The sequence below is a fragment of the Anabas testudineus genome, chromosome 11, assembly GCF_900324465.2.
Source record: "Anabas testudineus chromosome 11, fAnaTes1.2, whole genome shotgun sequence".
NCBI lineage: Eukaryota > Metazoa > Chordata > Actinopteri > Anabantiformes > Anabantidae > Anabas > Anabas testudineus.
The window spans coordinates 13,519,730-13,545,813 of NC_046620.1; the positions used below are offsets into that span (position 1 = coordinate 13,519,730).

The following is a 26,084-nucleotide window of genomic DNA, read 5'->3' on the forward strand; positions in this document are numbered from 1 at the left end:
TGTGATATTTAGATGACTGTTATTTGGTTTGGCTGTCCACTACATCCATGGTTCCTATGACGTTCCTCTAGTTCAACCATGAGGTTCACACTTTGAGTGAAATGTCTCAACAAGCATTTTAATGGATTACCATATTTTTTAGATTTAGATATTTTTGTTCTCTTCTGGTGAATATGTAATAACATCAGCTTGTGGCATAGCGATTAATGTGGTAATACTGAGGTATTCAGTATTGTTTTCTATAGCATTAAGAACACAGTGTTTGATCTAAAGGTATGACACTTAAAAATTGCAGCCTTGATCACACACCGATCTAAAAAGCTTTTCACCATCTCTCACTTGTTGATGACTTCTTTCCAAATGGTTGTCTTTCTCCCTTTAGTGAACCGCACCCCAGGAGTTTGGCAGGAGAAGCCTTCTTCCTCTGCATGCAGTCTACTGTGTCAGTCTCTCCTGGTTGTCTACCCCTTCCTCTGAATGTGAATGGCATTTATATTGTCTTTTTAATGATACACTTTGTGCCTGTAGAGCAACTGCATTTTCATCGGTCAAGGCACTGAGAGATCTTAATGGAATTAAGCAGATGTGATGAGTGGAGCACCAGGTAAATGGCCATTGAAGTGGCTCCATAGTCAGGCCCTCCTCACTGCATGCTGTGTGTTACTGGATCAAAGAGACTGGCGTTTTATACATTAGATTCTGCTGCTGCACTGTCAGTGGAATGCTGAGTAGTACGAGTAGCATGAGTCTGAGTTTAGAGCTGTAACTAGTGTGATACATGTAGTACAGTACCGTGTTTTTTGTTGCTTCATGACTTTATCTGGATGTTTTGACTAGTATTTTGTTCTGTAACATAGACAGGGATAGTTGTGCTCATTCTTATACATACTATGGTGAACAAATGTCTGTGTCTTGTCAATATTTCTTGATGAATGTATTGATAGGAATGACACATGCACAGTAGGATATAAGGTCATTGACTCATTTGCCTCAGACTGATATGTTCTTACATGCAGATTAGATGACACCACAGACATTTGGTTGCACACCAACGATTTATGCGGATTTCCTCTGAGAACTTTTGCCATATGTGGTTTTCATCTTGGGCGGCAGTACATCAAACCAATTCGGATACTCCTCTTGTACTTTGCTGAAGCACGAAAGTACATGAAGAGTTGTTGGTGTCTGCAAACAGAGAAAATACCAGCTTACACCATCCCAGTGGTGCTCTTCAGACTTGCTAGGCATTAAGGGATGGTTATTCCACTTGAAGATTTGGGGGTTCATTTGACTGCCCTTAATACAGTGCATTGCAGCTTTTTGTCTGGATATAACTTCTGGCCTGTCCTCTCTCAGTTTAATTCCAACAATGTTGTTACCCACATGCATTAACTGTAAACATCTGTATGATTCTACAGTAACATCTTCCTCATATGTATGATACCCTCTTGTGCTTCACAAGCTGAAATTAGATGGCGTCCAGCCAGGAACTTTGCTCTCAGATCGTCTTTCTGATTGAAAGGATTACTCTACTTTAGTACTGTCTGTCTTTCTGGCTGATGATATACTGTATTGCTTGAATCTTGGAACCCATTCTGACATGGATTTTGGCAATGTCATTTGTGAATAGTATTTAGGTCTGCCACAGCACTGCTTAGCCCCCTGTTGCAGTAGAGGCCTTTTCAGATAACAATCTATTTTGCAAATATACTGTACTTCTTATTTATTCCCAACAATCCCAATAATTAGTCATTCTATTAAAAACACAACTTAAAATTGGAATACTATCAAATAATTTTCATTACATATCTCAGTTGCTATGTTATTTAAAGAAAAAGGGTACCTTCTTCTTTGCCCCAGATTCAGTTGTTTTCCCTCTGTGAGCTGGGCGAAGCTGGCTGTCAGCTTCCTAATTATGCAGTCTGTGGCTGGGCATAACAGACGAGACCAGTGTTTTGTTGGGTTCCAACACTGGGCTTCAGCAGCTGACATTTTGGTTGGATCAGCAAAAACACTGTCAGTTCAGTGAGATTGGCATTCGGGAGTTTTAGTTAAGCTTCTTCTGGGAAGATAACTATTAACTAACGAAAACTCCTTAGAAATGCAATATTTAGCATACAGAGTCCTGTAATATCCTTTACACTGATGAATTCAGGCTAAACTGTCCTATACCTGTCCAAAAAATAAAGTCACACACCTAAACATTTTGTTGGACTGCTTTTACCTTGTATTTGTCTCGTTGTTGAACCTAGACCTGACCAACTGCAGCAACCCCCAGATCATAGCATTGCTCCAGGCTTATACTGTAGGCACTAGACATGGTGGGCACATCACATCACCCCCCTCTCTTCTTACCCTGATGCTCCCATCACTCTGGAACAGGGTAAATCTGGACTCATCAGACCACTTGACCTTCTTCCATTGGACAGTTCTTAACCCAGTTTTAGTAGTTTCATCAATCTCCTTAGTTGTTTTCTTTGCTTGATTCATGCCAATAATTTGACCCTTCTGAAACAGATTAACATCTTTTCCACCACCACAGGATGTGTCGGCCGACGTGTTTGTTTAAAAAATGAGAAGCTACTCACTGCATCAGTTAGGGTGAAATAACTTGTTGCCAGCTGAAAAATACTCATTCATGCATTAAATCAAGGGGGTGACTTTGTTTTGGAAGGGCGGTGTATTTAAAACTGTGACTGGAGATGGAAAACATCAAGACTGAAAGGACGTCTTCCGTTCTTATCTCTGACAGGTACAACTACTCCAAACTCGGGTGTTGGCTATGTGCGTAGTTGTGCGTGCATGTTACTTAGTCACTCCATTATTAATGCAGTGGTGTTTTTGTTTGCTTGTTTCTCTGCTACCTGATCCTCCCTGGGGGATGCATTTTTCATGACCCAGGAAAGGTGAGACGTGCCTTGTGGTTTTTGAGGCTGGTCAGTTGCCACCCAGTGGACTGTGACATGAATCATCATCCAACCTCCACCTACCCAATCTGGACCCCAGCTAATGATATCATCAGTGTACTGCCAGTTTTTATTGCAGTAAAAGAAAACTGCACAGTGTACGTGTCTCAGTCACACAATGTTCTCAGTGTTTGCTAAGGCTGCTGCACCAGCAGCCGTGTCACCATGTCCATGATTACTGTGAATCAGGAACATAAATAAAGTGAACTGTTGGAATTTAACGTTGAAATGCGAGCAGTCTAACAGATTTTTGCTCTTTCTAATATGTGTAACATTCACACTGATCACAGTCACAGTGTTTATTATGCTGCATAGAAATACAGTATGGACCCTATCTGCCAAGTCATTGTCACAGCCTAATGAATGTAACATACAACATGTTGTGATTGTGCTCCCTCTGATCTCTGTCTCCCACTCACTGTATATGACCAAGGCATGACATAAAGCAGGGCGTTGTCTGCAGTCATTCATTTGTTCACTATATTCCTCCCCCAGTTCAAAACTGGCCTCTTTCTCTCCCTCACTCTCCGTGTTTTGTCCAGTAGTTGGCCTATGGCTTGGTTTGTTGGTGGGAGTCATGGCACCCAGTTGTTTGATGATGAAGAATGATGTCCTCTTGTATGAACATGTAGTACATGAAGTACAAATACCTACTCCGTATGCAGAAGCTGCAAATGAAGTAAAAAAAAAAAAAAAAAAAGAAATGCTGACTTGTTCGATTTTGACATTCCCCCACAAGTCACTGTCACTTCCTCAGGCAAGGGATGATGTGCAGTATGTTAAGATGACAGAAACGCTGGCCTTGAATTCACCGTAAAATCCTCTACATTATCTTTATATAGATTCTCTTCTTCTCACTCTGTCCTCTTCCCATCTCCTCTGCTTTATATCTGTCAATCTCAGATTCTCTCGCAACACTTGAATTCATTTCCATTATCAGCAACTGTCTTGTCCCTTCAATATCTAAACACTTTCTTCAGCACCTGTCAGCTCTTCAGTAGGATGTTGTGGGCGTGTGTGTGTGTGGGTGGCCACAGGTAAAAGTACTGGAATGTAAATGTGATGAGCTGTAGCAGCAAAGCAGGCTGTGTGTTCCTGTGCATGTGCGTATGTGTGCCAGCCTGTAGTTAATCCACTGCAGGTTTGCTGGGCTCGTGCCACAGCAGTCGGAACATTTCTCCTGGGCTTTTCAGCGTCTTATTGCCCTGGGCGGCATTCGCTGTCTGCAAGGCTCAGGGTGAACGACAACACTGGCACTGACACACAAAAAAATCCCAATTTAATACAATCAGAGGCAGTTGGCTGGGATTGGGTGCCATGCTGTGACATCTTAGGCGGGGACTCACAGGACACTGGGACAAATTACACCTGCCCTCACCCACTCCTCAGCGTTGTTTATTGTCATTTTCTTTTGTTTATTTCTCTCTTATTGCCTGTTTCGCTCTTCAGTAGCCTTCGCTATCTGCTTCTGCTTAAACCCATGAATCATATGAGTCATGTACTGTTTCTCATCTCACTGGATGAGGTTTCATGTACTTCTCTCTTCCATTCCTCAGCATCTTGAAGCTTCCTGCATCTTTTCATGTGTCTCTTTATCGTCTACCTCTTTTTGTCCTACACCACTTTACCCAACTTATTTTCATCTTCAGGCTTATCCCCAATGTTCCTCACTTCCCCACTGTGTCTTACAGGTGCTTGTCTAATCCTCACTTCTCTTTCCCAGATGTGAAACACTGGACTAGCCCAGCAGCTATAGACAGACAGACATTATGTGGCTGAGAAGTTGTCATTCAGCTGCACAGCCTGCAATATTAATTTTGTTCATATGTGGACATGTACTGTATCTGCAACGGACCTTCAACTGACTTCTCACACATGTCATACACTCCTGTTCTTACCATTCAAATTCCTGGTGTGTGTACCAGATGCTTTTTTAGCATAAGACACTCAAACATCTATCTATAAAAACACACTTGGATTGAGAGGTCTTGGGTTTATTGATGAGGTTTATTTTAGCTGCAGCAGGATTTGTAATGTCAGTAAAACTACATTTCAGGAAACTTAAACCAGACTTTATCCATCCTTCTGTGAGGCCTAGAAATCTTATAAAAATATTGCCAAAATGTGAACATTCAAGCAGAACTGCTGTCCAGACTTCAGCCCAAGGGGTTTGACTACTGAGATCTGAGCCTGTGTGTGTGTGTGTGTGTGTTTAGCATCAAGGGCATCAGTCACTGTACTGTGTGAATGAAGGATGACAATAAATAGAAGAAGAGGAAGAATTGATTGATGAAGTGTACAAAAACTAAAAGAAAGAGAAGCGTTCCTTATTAGATTTTACCATTTGTATGTCAGATAAGAGCAGGGGGTGTGCTGGTGTACCTAACAAGTACATACAAGTTGTTGTAGGTTTAAAGGGGTATTTGCTGGCTCTCTTCACAATAGAGTACTACAATTATTACATGCATTATTATTCTTAGCAACATACACTCTGCCTGTGTTAAGATTTTAATATATGATGTTTCTTAAAAATCGAACTTCCTGTAGGCACATGTTTATTCATCCAGAGATGTGTGGTAATATATTTACATGCAAATTGCTGTGCTTTGTGTTTAATCCTCCAAAATTCCAGTTTAATTCCAGAGGGGCACCACATGCTCCATTTTTTTTTTTGCTGTTTGTGTGCAGCCTCTTCAGTACAAACTGAATTACAATTAACCACAATGACCTGTCTCAGCAGACACCAAGTGTAATTTTGTGTGTGAATATTACACACACATACCAACTTCCACTCGTCTTTTTATTCTCCTTATTATAATACAATTATAAAACATAGGAAATGTGTACACAGCATTAAAACAACACGAACATATCAGAAAAACTGCCAGTGGCTTCAGTCTGTAGTCTGTCTAGTCTGTCTACCTCTTCATATTCCCCCTGTGTATGCTCTTCCATTTATCTTATCACCTGTCCATCCTTTTTCTTTTCCAGTTCGTCTGTGTCTTGGATATTTTTAAATCCCACGCCTTGCCCTTTTCTTATCTTTCTCCATCACTGTGCCTCCGACCTCTTTTCTTCACTCGTCTTCTCTCACAGACCCACCCTCGTTTGTTTTCATCTCTCTTTCTTTCCTGCTCTCCCAAGTGACCGGCCACATGCTAATGTGTTTGTAGATAGCATACGGTGACTGAGTGAGGCCATTAGAGAGTGTGCTGACTGCCAATTGTAGCATCACACCCAGGACATCCAGGACAGTGCATATACCAGAGGTGTGTTGCAGTGTCTGTGTGTACGTGTTAGTGCATACTTGCGTGCATGCAAGCATTAACAATGCAGGGATCTTGATCACACTGAATGACTGATGACACGGAGGTCATAGATAGAGCTCACGCAAGCTCACAGAAAGGATGAAAACCAACCCGCACAGCATCACACTGTCAATATGCCCAAGCTGCATGTACAACCAGCACACTATCCTATCAGCACGGCACAGTAATATGTATTTACTGTAGTTCCTCGCACCTCAGTCACATAATAAGATATTAGCCAAACAGCAGTAGTTTTTTCATGTTTTGACCTTGTTACCTCTCTTTACTGTTTTCTTTCATTGTTCTAACAACATTAAATATATTGAGAACAGAAACCAGAATTACTTTTTGTATTTTTTACAACCAGCGCAGAGATCTTTCTACACACACGCTAACATAAATCTGGCTTCAGGCTTTAGTCAATAATTGTGATGTGACATGGCGATTTATTGATCTCCCCTGAAAGTGCATTTGCCTCGTTCATGCAATTCAAAGAGGTCACAGCACCGAGGACTTGGTAGGCAGAGGCTGACTGGCTCCGTGACACTGCAGCACTTTGGATGGGATAAAATGTCATCTGTGTCCTGCAACGTGTGACAGTTTCTTTCTGTCATCTAGTATTGTTTCAATTAGTGTGATCACAGATTAGTAACATGCAGTATTGTGAATAATGTTTGACGTCACCTAAACAAATGTTTGATCTCTTTTGATCTCTCTTGCGCATGCACTTGCACTCATGTTACATATCAACATTAACACTTTGAATATCTGTGCATCCCTCCGTTCAGCACCAGCAGCGCAACCTTCTGCCCAACGCTTGACTACAAACGTGACAACCGCATGAATGTTCGAGTCAGCCTGTGCACAAGCGCTCTCACCTCCATCCCTCCATCCTCAGTGGAGAAAGTAGCGAGAGTGCTTGGCTAGGATGAGCCGTGAAGTGACAGCTGACTCTGCAGGGGAGGCGAGGTTCCTAGGAGGACCACGCAACTTAGTGGAAGAAAAATGCGTCCCTATGCTCCATCACAACACTGTATTTGTCTCTTAGTTTGTTGCTGGTTAATGGGCGGATTTGCGGTTGTAGCTGTGGCTTTGTTTCCCACTGTATTGTTAGCTTTGTCGTGTAAATAATGTATTGGTTGAACTGGGAAAAGCTGTTATTTATTTGCATCCATATTCAAAATCTAGTGAAGCAGCAACGTTATTCCCGCACCTGCAAAGCAAACATGTATTTGCTCATAAGTGTAGCTTTGTAGCCCTTTCATACTAAACCAAAATCTTTTCTGTGAAAGCTGTTTCTGTGGAATTGTACCATCTTTGCAGTAAACACCCAGCACCCATTTGCTGTTGTTGTGGTTAAATGTTTATGTCTGTGATGTGAACCAGCTTTTGCATGTGACTGTGTGTGCCCATTCTGTACTGGTCACTCTTTTCCAGGTGTTCAACACCTACTCCAACGAGGACTATGACCGACGTAATGAGGAGGTGGATCCCGTGGCCTCCTCTGCAGAGTATGAGCTGGAGAAAAGGGTGGAGAAACTGGAGCTCTTCCCTGTGGAGCTAGAGAAAGGTGGGAAGTAAAATCTAAGAATATTATATCATACCCACCCCCCCAGACAAAATCACCTCCAGTGGTTGTTGAATTAAAGGTGTAATATGTGTGTTTCTTCTCTCTTTCCCACTTGTTTCACTGTTACCTTTCTTTCTTCTAGAATTTCTCTGTCCCTTTCACACAATATAATTCCTTTACATTTTCTAGCCCAACCACTATCGTTGCCTTTCTGTCAAAATCCAGAAGACATTCAGTATTTACTCTGTGGCTACTGGACTTGCTTGAGGCTCTGGGCCTCTTCAGGTCAATTGAGAGTTGAAACGTCTTCATGCAGGTCCACTTGCCACCCAACACCTTTGGGTACACCATGAGCTGGATGATTGAGGATCTCTATACTGTTGATGTGTTTGACTGATCTTTAGCATAGTGTTGCAAAGCAGCAGTTCCCTAAAAATCCACACAGACTACTTAGAAAGACATGAAAGTACACAGTGCTAATTCGGTTCCAGTGCCCCAGTATAGGTTACAAAGAGGTGATATTACACCTTCCTGATGTAGTTTACCTCTATTGTAATCCAATATTGCTAAGGACTTAAAATAGAGTGACTTTACGTTGCAAGATCTCACCATCCACTCCCTGTTACGTAATCCTAAAAAACACATGAATAATTAATCCATAATGTTGATGGACAAATGCTGCGCTGGAAAGGAATTTCCCATCCAGCACATTTATGTGAAGGCCATTGTGCCTAAAGTAAATTAAATAAATCAATTGTTCTTGCCTTTGAGTGTATTTTTATACACATCCCGTCCTCCACCTTTCATCAGCTCCCTAAAAAAAGTGATTGGATCCAATCTGACTGGAAGGTTGACAAATAGATGTCCTTCCAAACACGTGCTCACACTTACTCTCAACCTGCATGTTTATGTTTCTAGATGAAGACGGCTTGGGTATCAGCATCATTGGGATGGGTGTCGGTGCTGATGCAGGCCTGGAGAAACTGGGCATCTTTGTTAAGACTGTTATTGAGGGTGGAGCTGCAGAGAGAGACGGCAGGTGAGAGCTTCTTTCTAATTGGATATAACTCATACGTTTTTACTGAGCAGTAAGAAAAATTAAAGCAGATGATTATGCATGAAAATCAGAAAGGCTTATGGTTTACTTGTGCAAAAATGCACACAGTAATTAATCAGCTATATTGTTTTTGTATTGCCACCACACTCTCTCCATCACTCACACAGACACACAGTCACACTCTGTACCTGTCAGATTTAGCAGCGCAGGGATTAGATCCACTTGCAGAGGCACAGTCTGGGACACAAAGTCTCACACAGGACAATACGTGTGTAGGCGCGTGTGTGTGTGTGCGCACGCATGTGCTGCACACCTTGCGTTAAAGTATATCTCTTCTATTCTGTGTCAGTTTGCAAAACGAGGGAGTGTTTTGCATAGACTTCTTGTACGTCCCTGGATGGTGTGTCAGCAAAATAAAGCATGAACACTGCAGGGCAACAACACAGGCAAGGGTAGAGGAGGTGATGGCAGCTTCCTCGGCAGACAAGTGGTGGTTTCAGCTAACCTGTATTTTTCCTCCTATTAGTGTATCTGAGTGGTTCAGGTTTACCATAAACAGATTAGAAAAAAAAATAGGAGAGCACCCAGTAATGTAAGCTCTGCATAACCACTGTAAACCCTTTTGCAGTGGGTCTGTTTGCAGTAGGTGTGTTTTCTTCAGGGATTTTTTTTTTTCTTTCTTTTATGTAGCAGCCAGAGCTGCCATTTTCAGCAACACACGAGACTGAGATTAGTTAAAATGTACTACGCAGAGAAATGGAGGGGGGAAGAGGAAAAAGAAACAGCCTGTTCAAAAGTGAGAAAGGTTGATCCTGCTCTAAGATGACAGTTTCCTCCAAAAAGTCTAATTTCTGTCAGTGAGTACGAGAAGTATGAAAAGTTATAGAGATCAGAAGAATGGCTGTGCTAAAGCTCAAGTTTAACATGTTTCTCAGCCGGCACATTTGATCCTTTTTCTCTTTTATATAAACTGAACTAAGTTTGAAACATTGCGGCTTTTGGGTTTTCTACAGTCCAGTCCAGGTAGTAGCATTAATAATTAATGAATGCTTGAAACTCAAAAGATAGGATATGTGTTGTTCTTGAGAAACTATTTATACTTACCTTTGTGGTCACGCTTGTGGGATGTTTCCAGGCATGCTGTCCGTGGGGCTGCCAGGAGAAATCTCTCTTCTTGACATTGTAAAAAATGTTTTCATGGCGAAATTCGGTTTAATGCGGTGTTCAAACATTACATTATATTGCATGATGAGTGCTGCTTTCAGATGCTGTAAACCTAATTATCCCACACTGTGAATCTGCAGCTCTGCCCGTGTCTCCAGGATGGATTTCACAATAAGCCTTGATTACAATATGAGGAAAAGAAACTAGATAGACTCAAGATATTAGTGTCTTGAGAGCAATAAATATTGTGTAACTTGTGCACAGTCATTGCACTAAGTGCTGACATTCTCATTGAAACATGCACACACACACATGGGTGAAGAGTCACTAGGTACAATATTATTTCCTCCAGTTATCATTTCTTTTGCTAGAACTCTCTCTTGCAGTCAGACAAATGGATGTCGTCAGCCATGGTTACAGGTGCGCATGTGTTTGTGTTTGATTTGGTTTACTTATGTGAACTGTCATCTTCCCTTTGTTGTAATTTTCTGTTCTTGCCCCTCAGCTTTGCTTGTCACTTGTGTGTCAGTCAGCCTGAACAACACAAAGCCAGATTAAGACGTTAGAAACTGTAAAGGTCAGGAAAGAGTATAGGAGAGGTATAGCTGCTGACAGACAGACAGCAAGCTTGTTTTCTGTCTACCTGACACGCTGATGCATCTCCATGCATCCATATGACAGCTCTGGTTGATGTGTTGGTTGCCGCAGTCATATTAAGTCCCGCTCTGCAGCTGCTGTATGTTGTGACACATTGAGAAAGGAGCAGAAAGGTTATTGGTTACTGCAGGTGTGAACGCAGCCATCACAGAACATTGTTTGATATTGAACCACCTGAGTGCTCTTTTAATATTAAATGTCCTGAAAATAGGTTGAAATCTATTCCTTGCATTACAATTATATTATATTTTTTAATTGAGTCTCTCTGCCCTCTAATTGTAGTGTCATCATGCATAAAATTGGTGTTCAGACTCAAGCATTCATAAATATTTCCACAAAATAATGTAGTGTCAGCTTGTTTGAAAGTATTCTATCATATTGTTAGAAATTAGCTTGTGTTTGTGTTTGAGGCTTCAGGATAAATGGAGGCTGCTGGTGCGTGTTAAGTGAATGATAACTCGTGTTTTTATCTCTGTAGAACTGAATAAAAAGTGTGTCATCATCCTCTCAATTATCCTGAATGTCATCACTCTGTAGAGTGCTTGTGCTGCTTTGATTGGACCATTTTATACAATAGAAATGTGAAAATTGCACAAGAATACAGTACTAAGGAGATGTTGAAGAGGTTGGTAGCATAGCTGGTATTACTTAGACTAGAAGCAATGTGGCCAGAGAGGATTGTTGTAGACACAAAGGGTAATGCAAATATGTTTTTATGCATATTTTCAAGCATATTTAGCAAAGACAAGTGATTTGTTCTCATTATTTTCCTGTTATGAAAAGTGGAACCTCAGGATTTTTTATTTTTTTTATTTTTTATTTTTTTTGAGGTCGAGAACTTAGCTGACATCTCAAATCCAGAGCAGAATTGCAGGCTGTGTTGTGGCCTGGGGCAAAAGGCTAGCAGGCCTACAAGTCCTCGTTAGCCCTCCTAGTCTGTTTTGAGCTTCATCTAATCTGTCTTCTGGTTAGGCAATAGTCTGGAGCTATTGAAGTGGAAATTTGTGACCACAAGAAAGTCTAGCACTGCTTTCATTTTGAAAATAATGTGAATAAGAATGATCGAGTTTTCCAGCAAGCAACACAATCAGTGTTTTGCACAGAGAATTGTGTTGAGTGTTGAATCATACTGTTATTTGTGTGTGCATCAGGATCAAGGTGAATGACCAGATCGTGGAGGTGGATGGGACCAGCCTGGTAGGCGTCACCCAGAGCTTTGCTGCCTCTGTCCTCAGGAACACGTCAGGAGTGGTCCGGTAAGATGCATACGAACGTACTAAAAATGTGTTTGAAGCAAATGATTTTAGGACTTAAACTGTGTGTTTTCACCCACTGACTGGGGATTACTGCATGAACACGTGTGTCAAGCAGCTATCAGCCCCAGGAACAGGACCTGAAATGAACCAGAAAAGAAAAACCCTAAAAATGGATTAAAAAAAGAAAAAGAAAAAAAAAAATTCACAACCGCTGCATGCTGAATGCTGTCGTGGGGCAAAAGTTGCAAAACAGTAGCTTAAGCTGCCATGCTTCTGGAAATTTGGCAGGCCTCTTAGCTTCATTATAATATTTGAGAAAGGGGAAGATGTTGGAACACAAGACTCTATGTGACAAATATCTCTTCTGTTTGACGCTTTGAACATTTTTTGGCAGGAGTCCGCTTACAGCGGTGGGGAGCACACAGCACACACAGCACACACACAGCATGCTCTCCTTGGCATCTCAGTGATCCTGCCATCTACTATTTCATTTGTTTGTTCCTCTTGTCTTTTCCATATCTTGGTATGATTTAGTGTTTTCTGTTGCATCGTTTATTTCCACCATCTCTCCATCCCTAGTCCTCTTTTTTGTACTTTTCCTCTCTGTCACTGTCCTACTGTCTAACATCTTATGTTTTACATCCTGAAATTCCACCTTAGTGTGATTTCCATCATCAATCGCACTTTGTTTGGCACGTTCACCGGGTCCCTCATTGTACAGTGTAAGGTAAAGCGAAAATCTGGTAGCTGAACAAAGACTTGTTCAACAGTATCAGTACAGACTGTCAGCTAAACAGACGCTGTTTGCTGAACTAATATTGACAAAGGAGGTTTTCCACAGACCAGGATGTGGCATGATAGGTGAGGCAGCCTTGAAAAGGTTCAATCTATTACCTGTCTGTCTGTCTAGCAGCTGTAAATAGATTAGTCTCTATAGTTACATCTAATAACTTCCGACATATACGCATTTTTTATGTTTCAATCTAGCAGACGAAAATGCAACACAGTGACAATGCTGAGGCAAATACTGATAATAACTATTGCTGCTCACCGATATTTCTCAGAGAATCACCAGACCAATTTCCACTCGTTTTTTCCTCTGTTTTCTTTCCCTATTTCTGTCTTCTTCCATCATGCCTCACCCACTCACTCCACCACATCCACCTCCTCCTCCTTCAATAAATCCTTCCAGAGGTTTTGTGCTAACTGTCCTAGATTTATTATTTTAGGTATATCTAACCCCAACTTCTAGCAGCAACACATCAAGGTTTTAGTCACCCCTCACCCCTCCGGCTATAAAAACTGTGTCTGTCATATAGATCACCTTAAGGGTATCACAAGAGAATAATGTGCGTGGTAGCATAAAATAAAACATGGGATACATAGCTTTTAACCCAAATAGCTTGATGCATAACAGCTGTCAATGTGCACTAGGACGTTAAATACAAGTTAGTCTGCAGCTGCAAATAGTCTCCAGCAAATCCAGCACAACTAACACTACAGTGCCCAGTTGTTTTAATATCTTATAACACTAAAGAATATATATTTATTGTCTATTTCATGGAACAAAGGAGCTTAGGACTGGAATGCACTTGACAGAAGGGATGTCAAAACATATTTACAGGAGGACTAGTGCGTTATTGGTTTTGGTTTTTTATGGAACACCATTGTTATCTGTGAAGTAAGTCTATAATGATTCCTCAGATGTTCACAACCTGCTTCAAAGAAGTTGGAACTCTGCGGACAACCTTCAGTAAAATAAATGGTCCACCAGTCATATCTGCTTTATGTTAATCTGTGCTGAAATCACCCCAATGCGCCCTAATGATGTCGACAAGATCAGTCGAGAAGGTTTCTTAACTCGAATTGAAGCAGCTCTGTGTGTGGCAGCCCCAGAACAGAGGGATGCAGGGAGGAACTGAGACAAACTCCCCATGCATGAGTAGAAGGGCTGTTTCCAGGTCAGCTGTTCCTCAGGCCTCCCCGCTGTCCAAAGGCTTGTTCTAGTACAGTAGCTTAGCCCTCGCTTTTCTTTTTTTTTTTTTTTTTTTAAACTGTCTCTCTCTGCCCTGCCACTCAAATACCCCTCTCTGCTGGAGCGTAAGGTCTTTTCTACATTGCCTTTGGAAATATATAAAAGAGCTCTCAGGAACTGAATTGACTTGATTAGGCCTATCTTGAATCCACTCTCCCCTCCCTCTCTCTGTGTGCCTCACTCCCTCAGTCAAACACATACACTAAATGGGAGCTCACACATACACATAGTGATTGAGCCCCTGCTGTGTTGGAGATTTTCTGGAATAGGCCAGAGAAATTCCTGGTCCATTGTTGCTTAGTTGATATTATGAATTTATATTGATATTATAGCAGGGCTGTTATTTGCAGTGAAGTTAGAGTTGTTAGAATTCTGCCTATACCATTTGTCTTTTAGATTTAAGATTATGTAATCCACGCTCCTGAATCTACAGTGATAAATATAAACATACACAACACACACAATTGACAGGAATGTAAGTCTTATTTGGGACAAACCAAATTTCACCTTGAGCTCCCTCTCTCTCTCTTTAACTACATTTTAACACTGTAGCTAGATCCCATGTGTAACTGCAGTACTTAGTATTCAGTAGCTTGTAGGCACAGCCTGTGGCTTTCTCCATTTAGTTTCATGCCAAGCTAATAACAGGCTTCCTAGTCGAGCCAGCGGTCCTCTCGCATTATTATGTGTGTGCTGTCTCCCAGCCCTGCCCTGATACGTCAGCAGATACCGCTGTCATTGCTATGTGGCTCTGGGGCTCGGCTGCTCGTACACAGTTGCTGTGGTCATTTCTCTGCACAAGCACACACCACTATAAGAGAACAACAACAAAAAAAAAAAAAACAGAGCACAGATGAAGCAACTATAACCATAAAAGACGGATATTTATTAGAGACCACATTTCCTATAATGCCTAGCCCTATCCCTGCTCACTGCAACACTGATTGAGAGGTAAATAATAAAAATAGGAAAAGGCAAAGTGATGACTCACTGTAAAAAGCAGTCTAGAGGTCTGTGATGATCTTTTTTTTGAACAACTGTATTTAAATGATACTTGTTTGTTAATGTAAAGCCATAATTCCAGTGTGAATTTTAAGTCTTTCAAATTATGGAGCAATGTCATTACTTGTCGTGTATGTGTTGCCAGGTCTGTCTAATACGTGTTGTGCTGTTGCAGGTTTGTGATTGGCCGAGAGCGTCCAGGCCAGCAGAGCGAGGTGGCCACTCTGATCCAGCAGACCCTGGAGCAGGAGAGGAGACAGAGAGAGCTGCTGGACCAGCAGTATGCCCACTATGACGCAGATGATGACGAGGTAATGACCACACGCGGCCCGGGCCACCCTACAGCATTATTTCACTTACTTCAATTGAGGAGCGGATTCTTTTAACTTACATTAGTAAAGCTCTTTATATCTGCATTTATTTAGAGCTCATTTGTGTGCTCTTTTCTTACACAACTCGAAGACGTAGGCTTTTAGATGTCACTTAATTTAAATTAGCTCCAACCTCATGACAGTCGACTAGAAGTTTTAGCTTATTAACTCCATAAAACTGACTGACAGTAGGCTTCAATGCTGGCACACACACACACACACACACACACACACACACACACACACACAACAAAAACATACTCTCTTACAGACACACACACACACACAGTCCTAGAAAAACATCACTCAGCGTTTCCCTCTCTGATTCTGCTGCTTACTCACAGCATGTTTAATCCACCAGACACTGAGCCCTTGGCCCTGCAACTCATGCTACACTATGTGTGCCCTGGAGGCACACGTGCACACCACTCGCACACACACACAATCACACTCCATAGTAAATTTAATCAATGCAAAGTGTGCACTCACACACAGGAACCGCTGCACTCATGCATGCAGTACTTTTACTTGCAGACACACACTCACTCAGGCATCTCTTTCCGCACTGCCTTCACACTTTAAACACAGTCTGATTCAGACAAACAGGAAAACTGTAGCTTCAGACGGCTTTTAATATAGTGTAGTACTCTCACATCTCACACCTGACATCAATACATAGGTGACATCATCAGCAATCCACACAGGTGCATCTAGGTCACTCAGAGCAGTATTTAAGAAGAACTACAACTCACAGAACATGTCATAAAAATCCTCAAACACTTGTTGTTGAGGCAAAGACAACACACACATTTTATCAAATTATTAAAATATGATTAATTGTAGATTGAGAATCAAAAAAACATGAATAGGCACTGTGCGCACAGATCCCTGCAAGACCCACATAAACATAAAAATTGTATTAAAATTGGTAATTCATAAATCACAAAACACAGTAAAAACACTTCAAATGCCACTGTAGAGACCCAAGGCATAAGTCACTATGTATGTGCAGATTGGGTAAATAGTTATGAAACCAATACAAATATATACTGGGCAATAAAAGAGGCTCATTAATATTAATATCTCTATAAATATTAGAATGAATTCTCAACGGGGGGGCGGGAATAGAGGTTATCTCTCCCTCTGAGTGCTCGACAATTTGACAGACAGCTCTTTATTGGTACTGGGGCTTTGATCCCTAGAGGAGGACATGCTCCTTCATTTAGCAATACACATGACACACACATTTGCCCTTTTGTGTTTGATTATACTGTAATGTGACACACACGCATGCCCATCTGTTGGCAATTAAATGCAAACACACACATGGTAATAGCAATAGACATGTACACACACATGCTTCGGAGGCCTAGATGTAGTATTTCCCGTATTTCAGAAACAATTAATAGATGTTGTACAGTAGTAAAAAAATTATTATGTCTGTCAACATCAATTATATAATTGATATTTTAAATAAGCATACCTTCCCAATAGTCACTTGACATTACCTTGTAAATGTAAAATTTTGAGCACTTCCCTAATGTTTACTGTCAAATTTGATATATCTTTCCAAAAAATTAGATTATATATATTATTATATTAAAGAGACAAAAATAACGACAAACCAAAACAGTCTTTGTGAAGCAGGGTTTGGTTAAGGTTTGTGTTACATTTGGGAAAACCCCTTTTGGACACTTTTTGCCTTTATCAATAAGTTTTTTCAAACCTCTGGTGTTTCCATTCATGTTTTTTTTTTTGTGCAGATTCATTTAGGCCTACATAATAACTGGGGGATTGAAACCCACCTAGTGGCTCCTGTGCACTTCCCCCAGTCAAAAGAGAAATCATAGCCAAGACATATCTCAAGTCCATCAGTACTGTTATGACAGAAACTTGCTATGTATCTTTAATACAGACATACATCATGGTTATTTATTTTCACACCACTATATTCTATGTGAACCATGACAGAGGTTGGTGTGGAATTTATTCCCTACTCCAGTACACTTAAAATTTTTATAACAACCTTGTACAGCTTAACACAGTTGATCAAACAAGACTGGTACACAGCGTACCACACTTAGTCAAGGTAACATTTAGTTGACATTTTTCATTTCTTTTAATTTTTGATTGATGTGGTAGGAGGGCATACATTTACCATACAAACTGGCATTTGACTATCCTCCCATGTATTCTGTGGGTTACGCTACCTTAAGTAATTGGGACCTTAACGAATGCTGGTACCATGGCAACAAACAAGCCTACAATGGCATTGGTACTCCATGTCGACCATCTATGGAAATAAGGCAGGCAGAATAGATGTAGAGGGAATTACAGGGGAAAAGATGAAAATAGGATATAGGCCAGGATGATAGGAAATGAAACTGTGTGTGCATCTGTGAGAGATCCAGTTGAAAAGTAAAATACAGAAAGATAGATTATAGATAGACCAGAGATACAGAGACAAAGGGATGTAGAGTCAAGTGCATTCATACATATTACCTGCTGTAATTCTCTACATTGTAGATGTATTTGTGTCATCTAATGTTAATATTTAAATTTAAATGCTAAAATATATAAATTGAAAATGATTAACTTGGACTGATTGACAGTGACAGGATGAGATGGCATTGGGTTAAAATGGAGGTACATTTTTTTATAGAGTGGCTCCGCTGGAAATATCAGACTCTGTTGGTGATCAGCCAAAGAATGAATCAACCAATCCATTTAGATGCAAAGTCTAATGGCTGGTGCCAGCATTCATTATACAGCATTTGAAGAATCACAGAATAGAAATACTCCCTTGAATATATGCAGCATAATAGCCTGAAGACATGTCATACCACAAAGTGTGGTTCTTGTCTGTGTTGTTACATATTATAAGACTGTAATAATGAGTTGTTGCTGGTGACTTTTACTTATTATTTAATAAAACAAACTGCTAGCATGTCGAATTATTAAAGACATAGGCACAAAACTCACTGGTTTTGACCTGTGACCCCCTTTCACTTAAGGCAAGATGGTGACTAATAATAAAAAGTGACATTCAGATGTTGCCAGCATAACTTGTCTTGTGGCTTATTTTCATAGAAATGACAGTTGTGGATCACCAGTCTCTCAAACTATATATATATATATATATATATATATATATATATATATATATATATATATATATATATATATATATTTTTTTTTTTTTTCCGGACCACTAAGTTGGATGCCTAAATATTATATACCCAGTAAGTGAAAAAAGGATGGCATGAAGAAAATGGACAGGGGTTTCTGGTAGTGCTTGACAAGCAATCTGCTACAAGCCGACGACTAGTAGAAGAAAACAAATCTAAACTGCAGAACAAAGGGGAGGTATAAACAAGGGGCTTGGGCACAAGACATTAAACACGGCACACTGAACAGAATAAGCAAACCATAAATACAAAACCCAGTCCATAAACCTACTTACAATGAGTGCAAGACACCAAACAAAGTCCAAAGGAAATCAGAGCAGGCAACAAGCCAGGGAGTGTGAAGTAATGGGAGGTCCGAACAGCAACCTGGCAAAGGGTGAATGAGCATGAGGAGCATTTATATTGTTACTTGATTACCTGAATAGCAGCAGCTGGGTGTGGGAATGGCTTGTGGCAGTAGAGGGAACATGAACAAAGGGAGAACAGGCGATAGACAGCTTTTGAAAATCCCAAGGTCATGTAAACAAGCTGTTCTCTGTATTCAATCTGCTGCTGCTAAGTTGGACCATTTTTTTTCTAATTCACACAGAAAAGATATTCAGAACTTACATGACATTACTACATAAATCCATTATTTCGGTTTAGATATTTTATATTTTCATGCAAAATAACAAATACAAACAAACAAATAATTAGATTGTGTTTCACAAAAACCACCTGAATTAGATGATTACTCACTTTGCTTGCAGGGTTAAAGGAAAGTAATCACTCATCTGTACACTATGCTGCTCTGCCACTATTCACTTTGCCTTTTCTGTTAAAGCAAACAGGAGAGTATGCCACGGATGACGAGGAAACGGGGACAACGGGGACAGGAGGGGAGAAGAGCATTGAGGTGTTCGACTTGCCAGAGACAGAAGAAATCATGTCTCCTTCGGAGTTAGATGCAACTAAACTCTACCAGAAATTCAGAGAGGTAACGTCACGTGCAGTCCTTACTCCTGAATATCCCAAGGTGAAGATTACACAACTGATGGGAGCCCACTGCATTTTCTCTGCCAGTGCTTTGAGGAATAAATTGCTGATATACCCACACGCTCACACACTGAAAAAAAAAAAAGTAATTCAATTCAACAACAAAAGATACAAACACAATAGAGCACCTCTTGCTTTACTTGGCAGAGTTGTATTCTTTTGTAAAGACCTAAGATCCACTTACCCTCTCTAAATCCTAATCTGGCTGATTAGAAGCATGAATACTAAAGCAAAGTGAGGACTATGCTCATTACATCTCTAATTACCTGTTTGGTTTAAACCAACAGAGGACGTCAACATTTTAAACGTGTATTTGAATTGATTTTTATTCTAATCTTGCAACCTCTTCACGCAGTCAGCCACATGGGCTAGAAACCCATTTTGTTGCACTGTTGCCGCCGCCACTAACAACAAAGCCACCTCAAAAATAACAGCTACAAAATGGAAAATGAAATTAGTGAACTCGTTTATGCTTTTTATGCTGCTGAGCATCTGCTAATATCGATTCAATACTCCAGTTCCAGTTTTAGGCACCATAACGCTTTAGCCATTCTGTCGACTGCCCCAATAGCTGTTTGACACATTTAACAAATGGCTTCAGCTGCACAGGAAGCTCCGCCGGGGATAACGCGTGAAGCTATAATGTAATCTCTGGCCTCAGGATGTATAAATTTGTTCAATTTTCACTGTATCTTGACCTCTCTCTCCCTATAGTATAGCTTTTACCTTTTTTGCTTTACTTCTTCATTCCTGTCTTTTACACACTAGACAAGAAAAAGAAGCCGAGCAGCTGGAAAATGTGTTATGGACTGATAAAAATTATGTTTACTGTATTTGAGAAATTAAGAGTCTAGTTGCTTAGTTCATTAGTCCGTTGTGTTTGTCTATACAGTATTGAGAGGAAGATCAGATGGTATTTTATAACCAGATGCAGAAAACCAGAAAGTTCCAAAGGGTTTATAAACCTTTTCTTGCAACTGTAGCTCTCAATGTTGCATCTTCCCTTTTGCTCTCATTTCTGTATCTCTTGTTACATATAACGCTTTTTCTGTCTGTCTCCTCTCAGTCTGCCTGTACAGTAAATGACTGCTCATCTCAACTTCCATCCATAACTCATGTGTCGCTCTCTTTCCATCTGAGACGTTACACTTCAGGAAGTATCCAGCCACCTCTCATCCTTCTGTAGTAGCTGGATTTGATCAAACCCTTTTAGCCATTACATTTGAAGATTGAATTAAAAAGTGAAATTGTCTTCGCCTATGAGCTTTTAGATTTAATGTCACATTAAATAACATTTAAAAACTATAAATCGAACTATTTATCTGCATCTATTTCCTGCCTTTCCTTGCTTCTCCTCTGAGAGTGTGTGTCAGTTCTAGAGCTGAGATGCTGTCAGCACAGGATGGGGTTGGTCTGTCACACTGTATCAACAGCGAAGTGAGCCTGCGCAGCCATGCGTCTGATTATCTGACCGCCCTCTCTTTTCTCCCCCTATCTTCTCTTTTCTCCGCCTCTGCTCCAACAGCTTCAGATCAAACACACAGTGACCGAGGCCGAGATCCAGAAGCTTAAAAACAAGGTAAGAGATTAAAACTGTCAGGACGCAGACTTGTGAGTGCAAAGGAGAGAAGTTTTGTTAGTGTTCATACAGTTTGGAAATTGACTAGTGTCAGGAAAACAGGAGCCGGGGGTTCATGTTTGGTGGAGAAGCTTTAGAAAGAGGTTTTTCTCTTTAGGGGTAGGAAATTAATTATTATTTCTGCTGTTGTTATTATCTTATAAAATATGACACAAAGATTTGATTCCAAAACAAACTATGCTATGTAAAAATAAGAAATTAAATGTTTCCTTAGTAGTAGTAAATTATATCATCCTGTGAAAGTTTCCATGTAGCAAGTAAAGGAATATTTGTCCCTGTCCAGTTGGCATCAGTGGAGAGAGAGAAGCAGCGCTGGGAGAAGGAAAAGAGCCAGCTGAAGGCCAGCATCGAGGAGAACAAGGAAAGGATGCTGAAACTGGAAAGCTACTGGATTGAGGCTCAGACCCTCTGCCACACTGTCAACGAACACCTGAAGGAGGCCCAGGCCCAGTACCAGGCTCTAGAGAAGAAGTACAACAAAGCCAAAAAACTCATTAAAGACTTCCAGCAAAAGTGAGTAACCCCAGGTTACGCTGTTCATTTTAACTCAGGAAATGAAGAAAGAGGAATATATTTTGATATAACCTTGAGAGAATGGCATCTCAGATTTTTCCTACTCAGACTTGGACCACTAAAATTGTTGTGACCTCCATTTACAGTAGGTACATTCTTGGTGCCAAGTCAATTTCAAAATGCACATATACAGTAATGTGGAATTTGAAGTTAATGTTGCTGTAGCTAAGCATGAAGTTCCTAATTAAAGTAATCTACATACAGATTTTACATTCTTTAATTCATTTTTCTGGACAAAGACTAGATGCAGTCCACATACTTCATTTTTAACATATGCCTAAGTTAGTACAGTTCATTGAAATACAATTCAAAGCACCTGGTGAGTGCATCTGTTTTGTGTGTTTGTGGTGTGGTCTGTATTTGTTTCGGATACAGTTATAGCTGCGACATTTTAACCATTATTAAATTAGATCATGGCTTCGGTCTTGCCGTTACACTTTAGTAAATTGTTGTATTACTTCGTTATTCCAAATACAGCTGCTGTCACTTGATTTAGTAAACTTCTTCAGTAAAGCTTCAGTAAACCAGAAAGAAACGTGCAGTACTCTGCATTTCCATGAGCTAGAGTGACTCTTTTTGGAGCCTAAGACTAATAGAATTTCAACAGTTCCCATTCTTATGCGACACAGCTCTTGTGTTTTCCAGTGCATTGATCTCTTTGGTCAGTCCCATCACAATCTCTCCTGCTCAGCTCCAGTCTCGCTGCCTCTAATTGGCTCTGGCCTGCAGGCCAAATGGAAGCTAACTGATGAAACAAACTCTTCTTGCTGATCTTTAGCAGAGGACTGAGCTGCAGAGAACCGACAGCAAGCTCCTAAACCAAGAACACTGCAGGCATCAGGAAATAACTACATTAAGGATTTATAGGAATGTGTCTTTTTTCGGTGTAGATACAGTCGCAGAAAATAGGGTGTATGTGTATGTAGAACCTTTTGGAGTTTTGTGGGTTTTCTGCATTAATTTATCATAAATCGTGATCTAATGTTTATCTAAGTCTGTGTGTTTTGAGTCACTGTCCTGTAGCATCACCCAACTTCTACAGAGTTTCAGCTGACGTACGGACATTCACACATTATTCTGAAGAATAATTTTATACACTTGGGAATTCATCTTCCCCCCAATCACTGCAAGCTGGCCAGGCCCTGATGCAGCAAAGCAGACCCAAATCATGATGTTTCTTCCACTATACTTTTGATTGGGATGATGTTTTCATGACATGTTTTTGATGTGCAGTGACCTTTTTACGCAGGGTGTAGTGTTTTGTGTTCTTGCTAAATAGTTCAATATAGTTTCATTAGTCCACAAAACATTTTGCCAATACTGCTGTGGAGTGTCAATGTGCTCTTTCACAAACTTCAGGTGTGCAGCAACGTTCTTTTTATTAATGATGTCATGGGGTCCTCTCATCAACACCTTGATTGTTCAATATTTTATGTACTGTAGACTCATGAACACAGATGTTAGCCAGTTCCAATGTTGCCTTCAACTATTTGGCTGTCTCTTGGGGTTGCTTCTTTTCCGAGTGTTCATTGTGCTCTTAGGGTCATGTTTTTAACTTAACCTAACATCTGACTTCAGTGAGTCTTTTTGAAGTCATTATTTACATACACATTCACAAACTTTCTCCACTTGCACGTTGAGGTTTATATGTTTTTTCTCATTAAAGACATGAAAGATCGGAATTTTCTTGTGTTATTATTTTAGGAACATTATATTTGTTAATACCCTTGATACTTTTTCTTGCCACTGTCTGTATGTATGTGTGATTTCTGCGTTAACAACACATTGCCCCACCCTTCCTTTTCCTGCTCTTTTCCCTCCAGAGAGGTTGAGTTCATCCAGAAGGAAGATGCAGAGAGGAGGCGGCTGGAGGAGGCTGAAAAAGCTCACCTGGCTGAGATCCAGGGACTGCAAGTCAGGGTAAACCTAATCCATCTGCCTAACACAGCAACTCTTCTCATCTCTCATCTCTGCTGCTTAGTGGTTTTGCCTGCAAAATTCAGCATACACATCTACCTTCAAACTAAAGAGAAATAACCTAAAGAAACAAATAAACACTGCAGTGTTTGATGATTAAGATTTGACACCTCTTACATGTAAAATGCAGAACATTAAAACTAAAACCAGTAGTAATATTAATTAAAAAGATCTCTAGCAGCACTCTGTCACTGCTTTCATCCCTCTAGAAGGCTTTCTGTGCTTTTTCTGCCTCAAATAAAAAGGGTTTCTCCTCCCTGGACAGTGACAGCAAGTGGACTTGCTGTCCAGGGGCCTGTGGTCAGTTCTGTTGTCAAACTCTGTATTGATTTTCTGCTTTCCTAGTCCTAAAACATGACAGTTGTGTTGTTGTCTGCTCAAGTGTCAGGCAATGCCCCACAGTTGACTAGGCAGTCAACCCAACTGTCCCTTACTATTATTCTGCACGCTGAACACACTCTGTTACTGCACTGCATTGTAAAAGGTGAGGAGTGTGGTACAGACGGCAGCGATGCATTTCAAGGCAGTAGGGCAGAATAATTATGCTCATACTAAACAAACATAAATTATTGTGCTTGATTTAAATACTTACGCTTCAATGTGCACTTGGCCAACTTCTGCATTAGACAGTATTTTTAATAGACACAAGATAAATTATGTGCTCCTCATAATTTAGGCAGTTTATTACATCAACTATATTTGCAGGTGAATGCTTACAGTTGATTGACATTGACTGGTTCCTATCTCCCTACAGATTGCAGCGTTGGAGTCTGAGCTAATGCTGCTAATGAAGCAGAATGGCATCCAGGTCAACAACAACAACAGCAACAGTGCTGATAGGCTCAGCGCTCAGCAACGCAGCCCCAACAGGGCTGCAGCACAAGCCAGAGGTCTGTCTGTGATCGTTATTAATATATTTCTGATTTAAAGGAGTCGGTCTTCATCTTGAGAAATACACTGTTTTCACTGCTTTGCCAAGAGTTACGTTAGATAATCAATGACACTCTCATGCCTGTCTATTCAATCTGGAACCAGCAGCCAGTCAGCTTAAATTACCACAAGGATTGTTACTACAATCGGGTAGCATCTCGCTGTCCAGAGGTAACACAATCCGCTTGCACCTCCAAACACCTCTAAAACCAATCAATTAGTTCAATCAGTACAGTAGCATGTCAGATAATACAGTAAGCAATAACACAAGCATGTGCATTTTCTCGTATTTATGTTACATTATAAATAAACTTTCAGTTTTTCTTTATCTCAGAGTGAAGGGCATTGAAAAGGATTGACTGTATACATTAACCATGCACATATAGCACAACAGTGCTCCCAAATCCTCATCTCCGCCACTGGCTTAAGCTTCACACACACTTTGACCTCAGACCCTGGTTTTACTTTGAACATCCACAAACAAAAACAAGCAAGTAATCCCGTTTGACTTTTTTCTCCTTCAGTATTTTTTAAGCGGCCTTGGCCCAAAAAGAACCTACTCGAAAGACTGGGGTCCCTTGTGAAAGATAAATCTCTGTCAATTGCGTTAGTATTATGAGTACCGGTATATTAGGATATAGATTTAAAATGAGTTTATTGCTGGGGTTGGATTATTGGGTTAGGTTATGTTTGAGCTTAGGGGAAGGGGCTGGTGTTGTCATCATTAAAAAGGCCATCTGTTATTAACTATGTGAAATCAATATATAATTAATATATAATTATCGCAACTTTTCCAGTGCACAATTTGGACGTCATTTCCGACGCAGTGTTGTGACGTCATTTCAGGCGCGGGGTTGTGAACCCGACAACTCTTTGGCAGAATGAGATCCTTTCTGTCTTTATATGTGTAAAGAATACATTTGAAAAGGAGATGAGACTTCAATTTAGACTCCATTCTGGATCATAAACTCCTTAAGAGTTTATTTAAAGCATTTTTTTTTGTCACCTGTAATTAAAAATAAATTATTAAAGGTTATTGATGAACTAAACCTTCCTCTTCTTAACAATATGTACATGTGGTTAAGAAGAGGAATGGGTACAGCATCAACCTGGGATGCAGAGTGTTCCTGGTTCAAACCCTCTCCCTCTTACCAGGTGTGCCCTCGAGCACTCCATGCTAGCACCCCAGGCACTGTATGTCACTGTATGTGGCTGCCAGCTGCTCACCCTCTTCTTCTTCTGTAATGGGCAGCACAGAGGTAGAGTGCTCAGAACTCCTGTCTCACAGTGAGCCCTTTCTGTCTGTTTCTGTTTTCCCACTGTGCAAAATTTCATTTCAATCTTTCAAGTGTTTAT

At 40.5% G+C, this 26,084-nt stretch overlaps 1 protein-coding gene across 5 annotated transcripts in view; it reads left to right on the plus strand.

Annotated features, from left to right (window-relative positions):
- The window catches only part of ppp1r9a (protein phosphatase 1, regulatory subunit 9A), a 50,653-nt gene that overhangs the window by 9,793 nt on the left and 14,776 nt on the right, over positions 1-26,084 (plus strand). For all 5 annotated transcript variants that reach the window (XM_026347652.1, XM_026347654.1, XM_026347655.1 and 2 more), the window contains 9 exons: positions 7,712-7,844; positions 8,763-8,883; positions 11,874-11,978; positions 15,191-15,326; positions 19,398-19,550; positions 21,135-21,188; positions 21,532-21,761; positions 23,645-23,741; positions 24,553-24,688. In XM_026347652.1, coding sequence (XP_026203437.1) covers positions 7,712-7,844; positions 8,763-8,883; positions 11,874-11,978; positions 15,191-15,326; positions 19,398-19,550; positions 21,135-21,188; positions 21,532-21,761; positions 23,645-23,741; positions 24,553-24,688 — 1,165 coding nt within the window. The remainder of the gene's footprint in view (positions 1-7,711; positions 7,845-8,762; positions 8,884-11,873; positions 11,979-15,190; positions 15,327-19,397; positions 19,551-21,134; positions 21,189-21,531; positions 21,762-23,644; positions 23,742-24,552; positions 24,689-26,084) is intronic.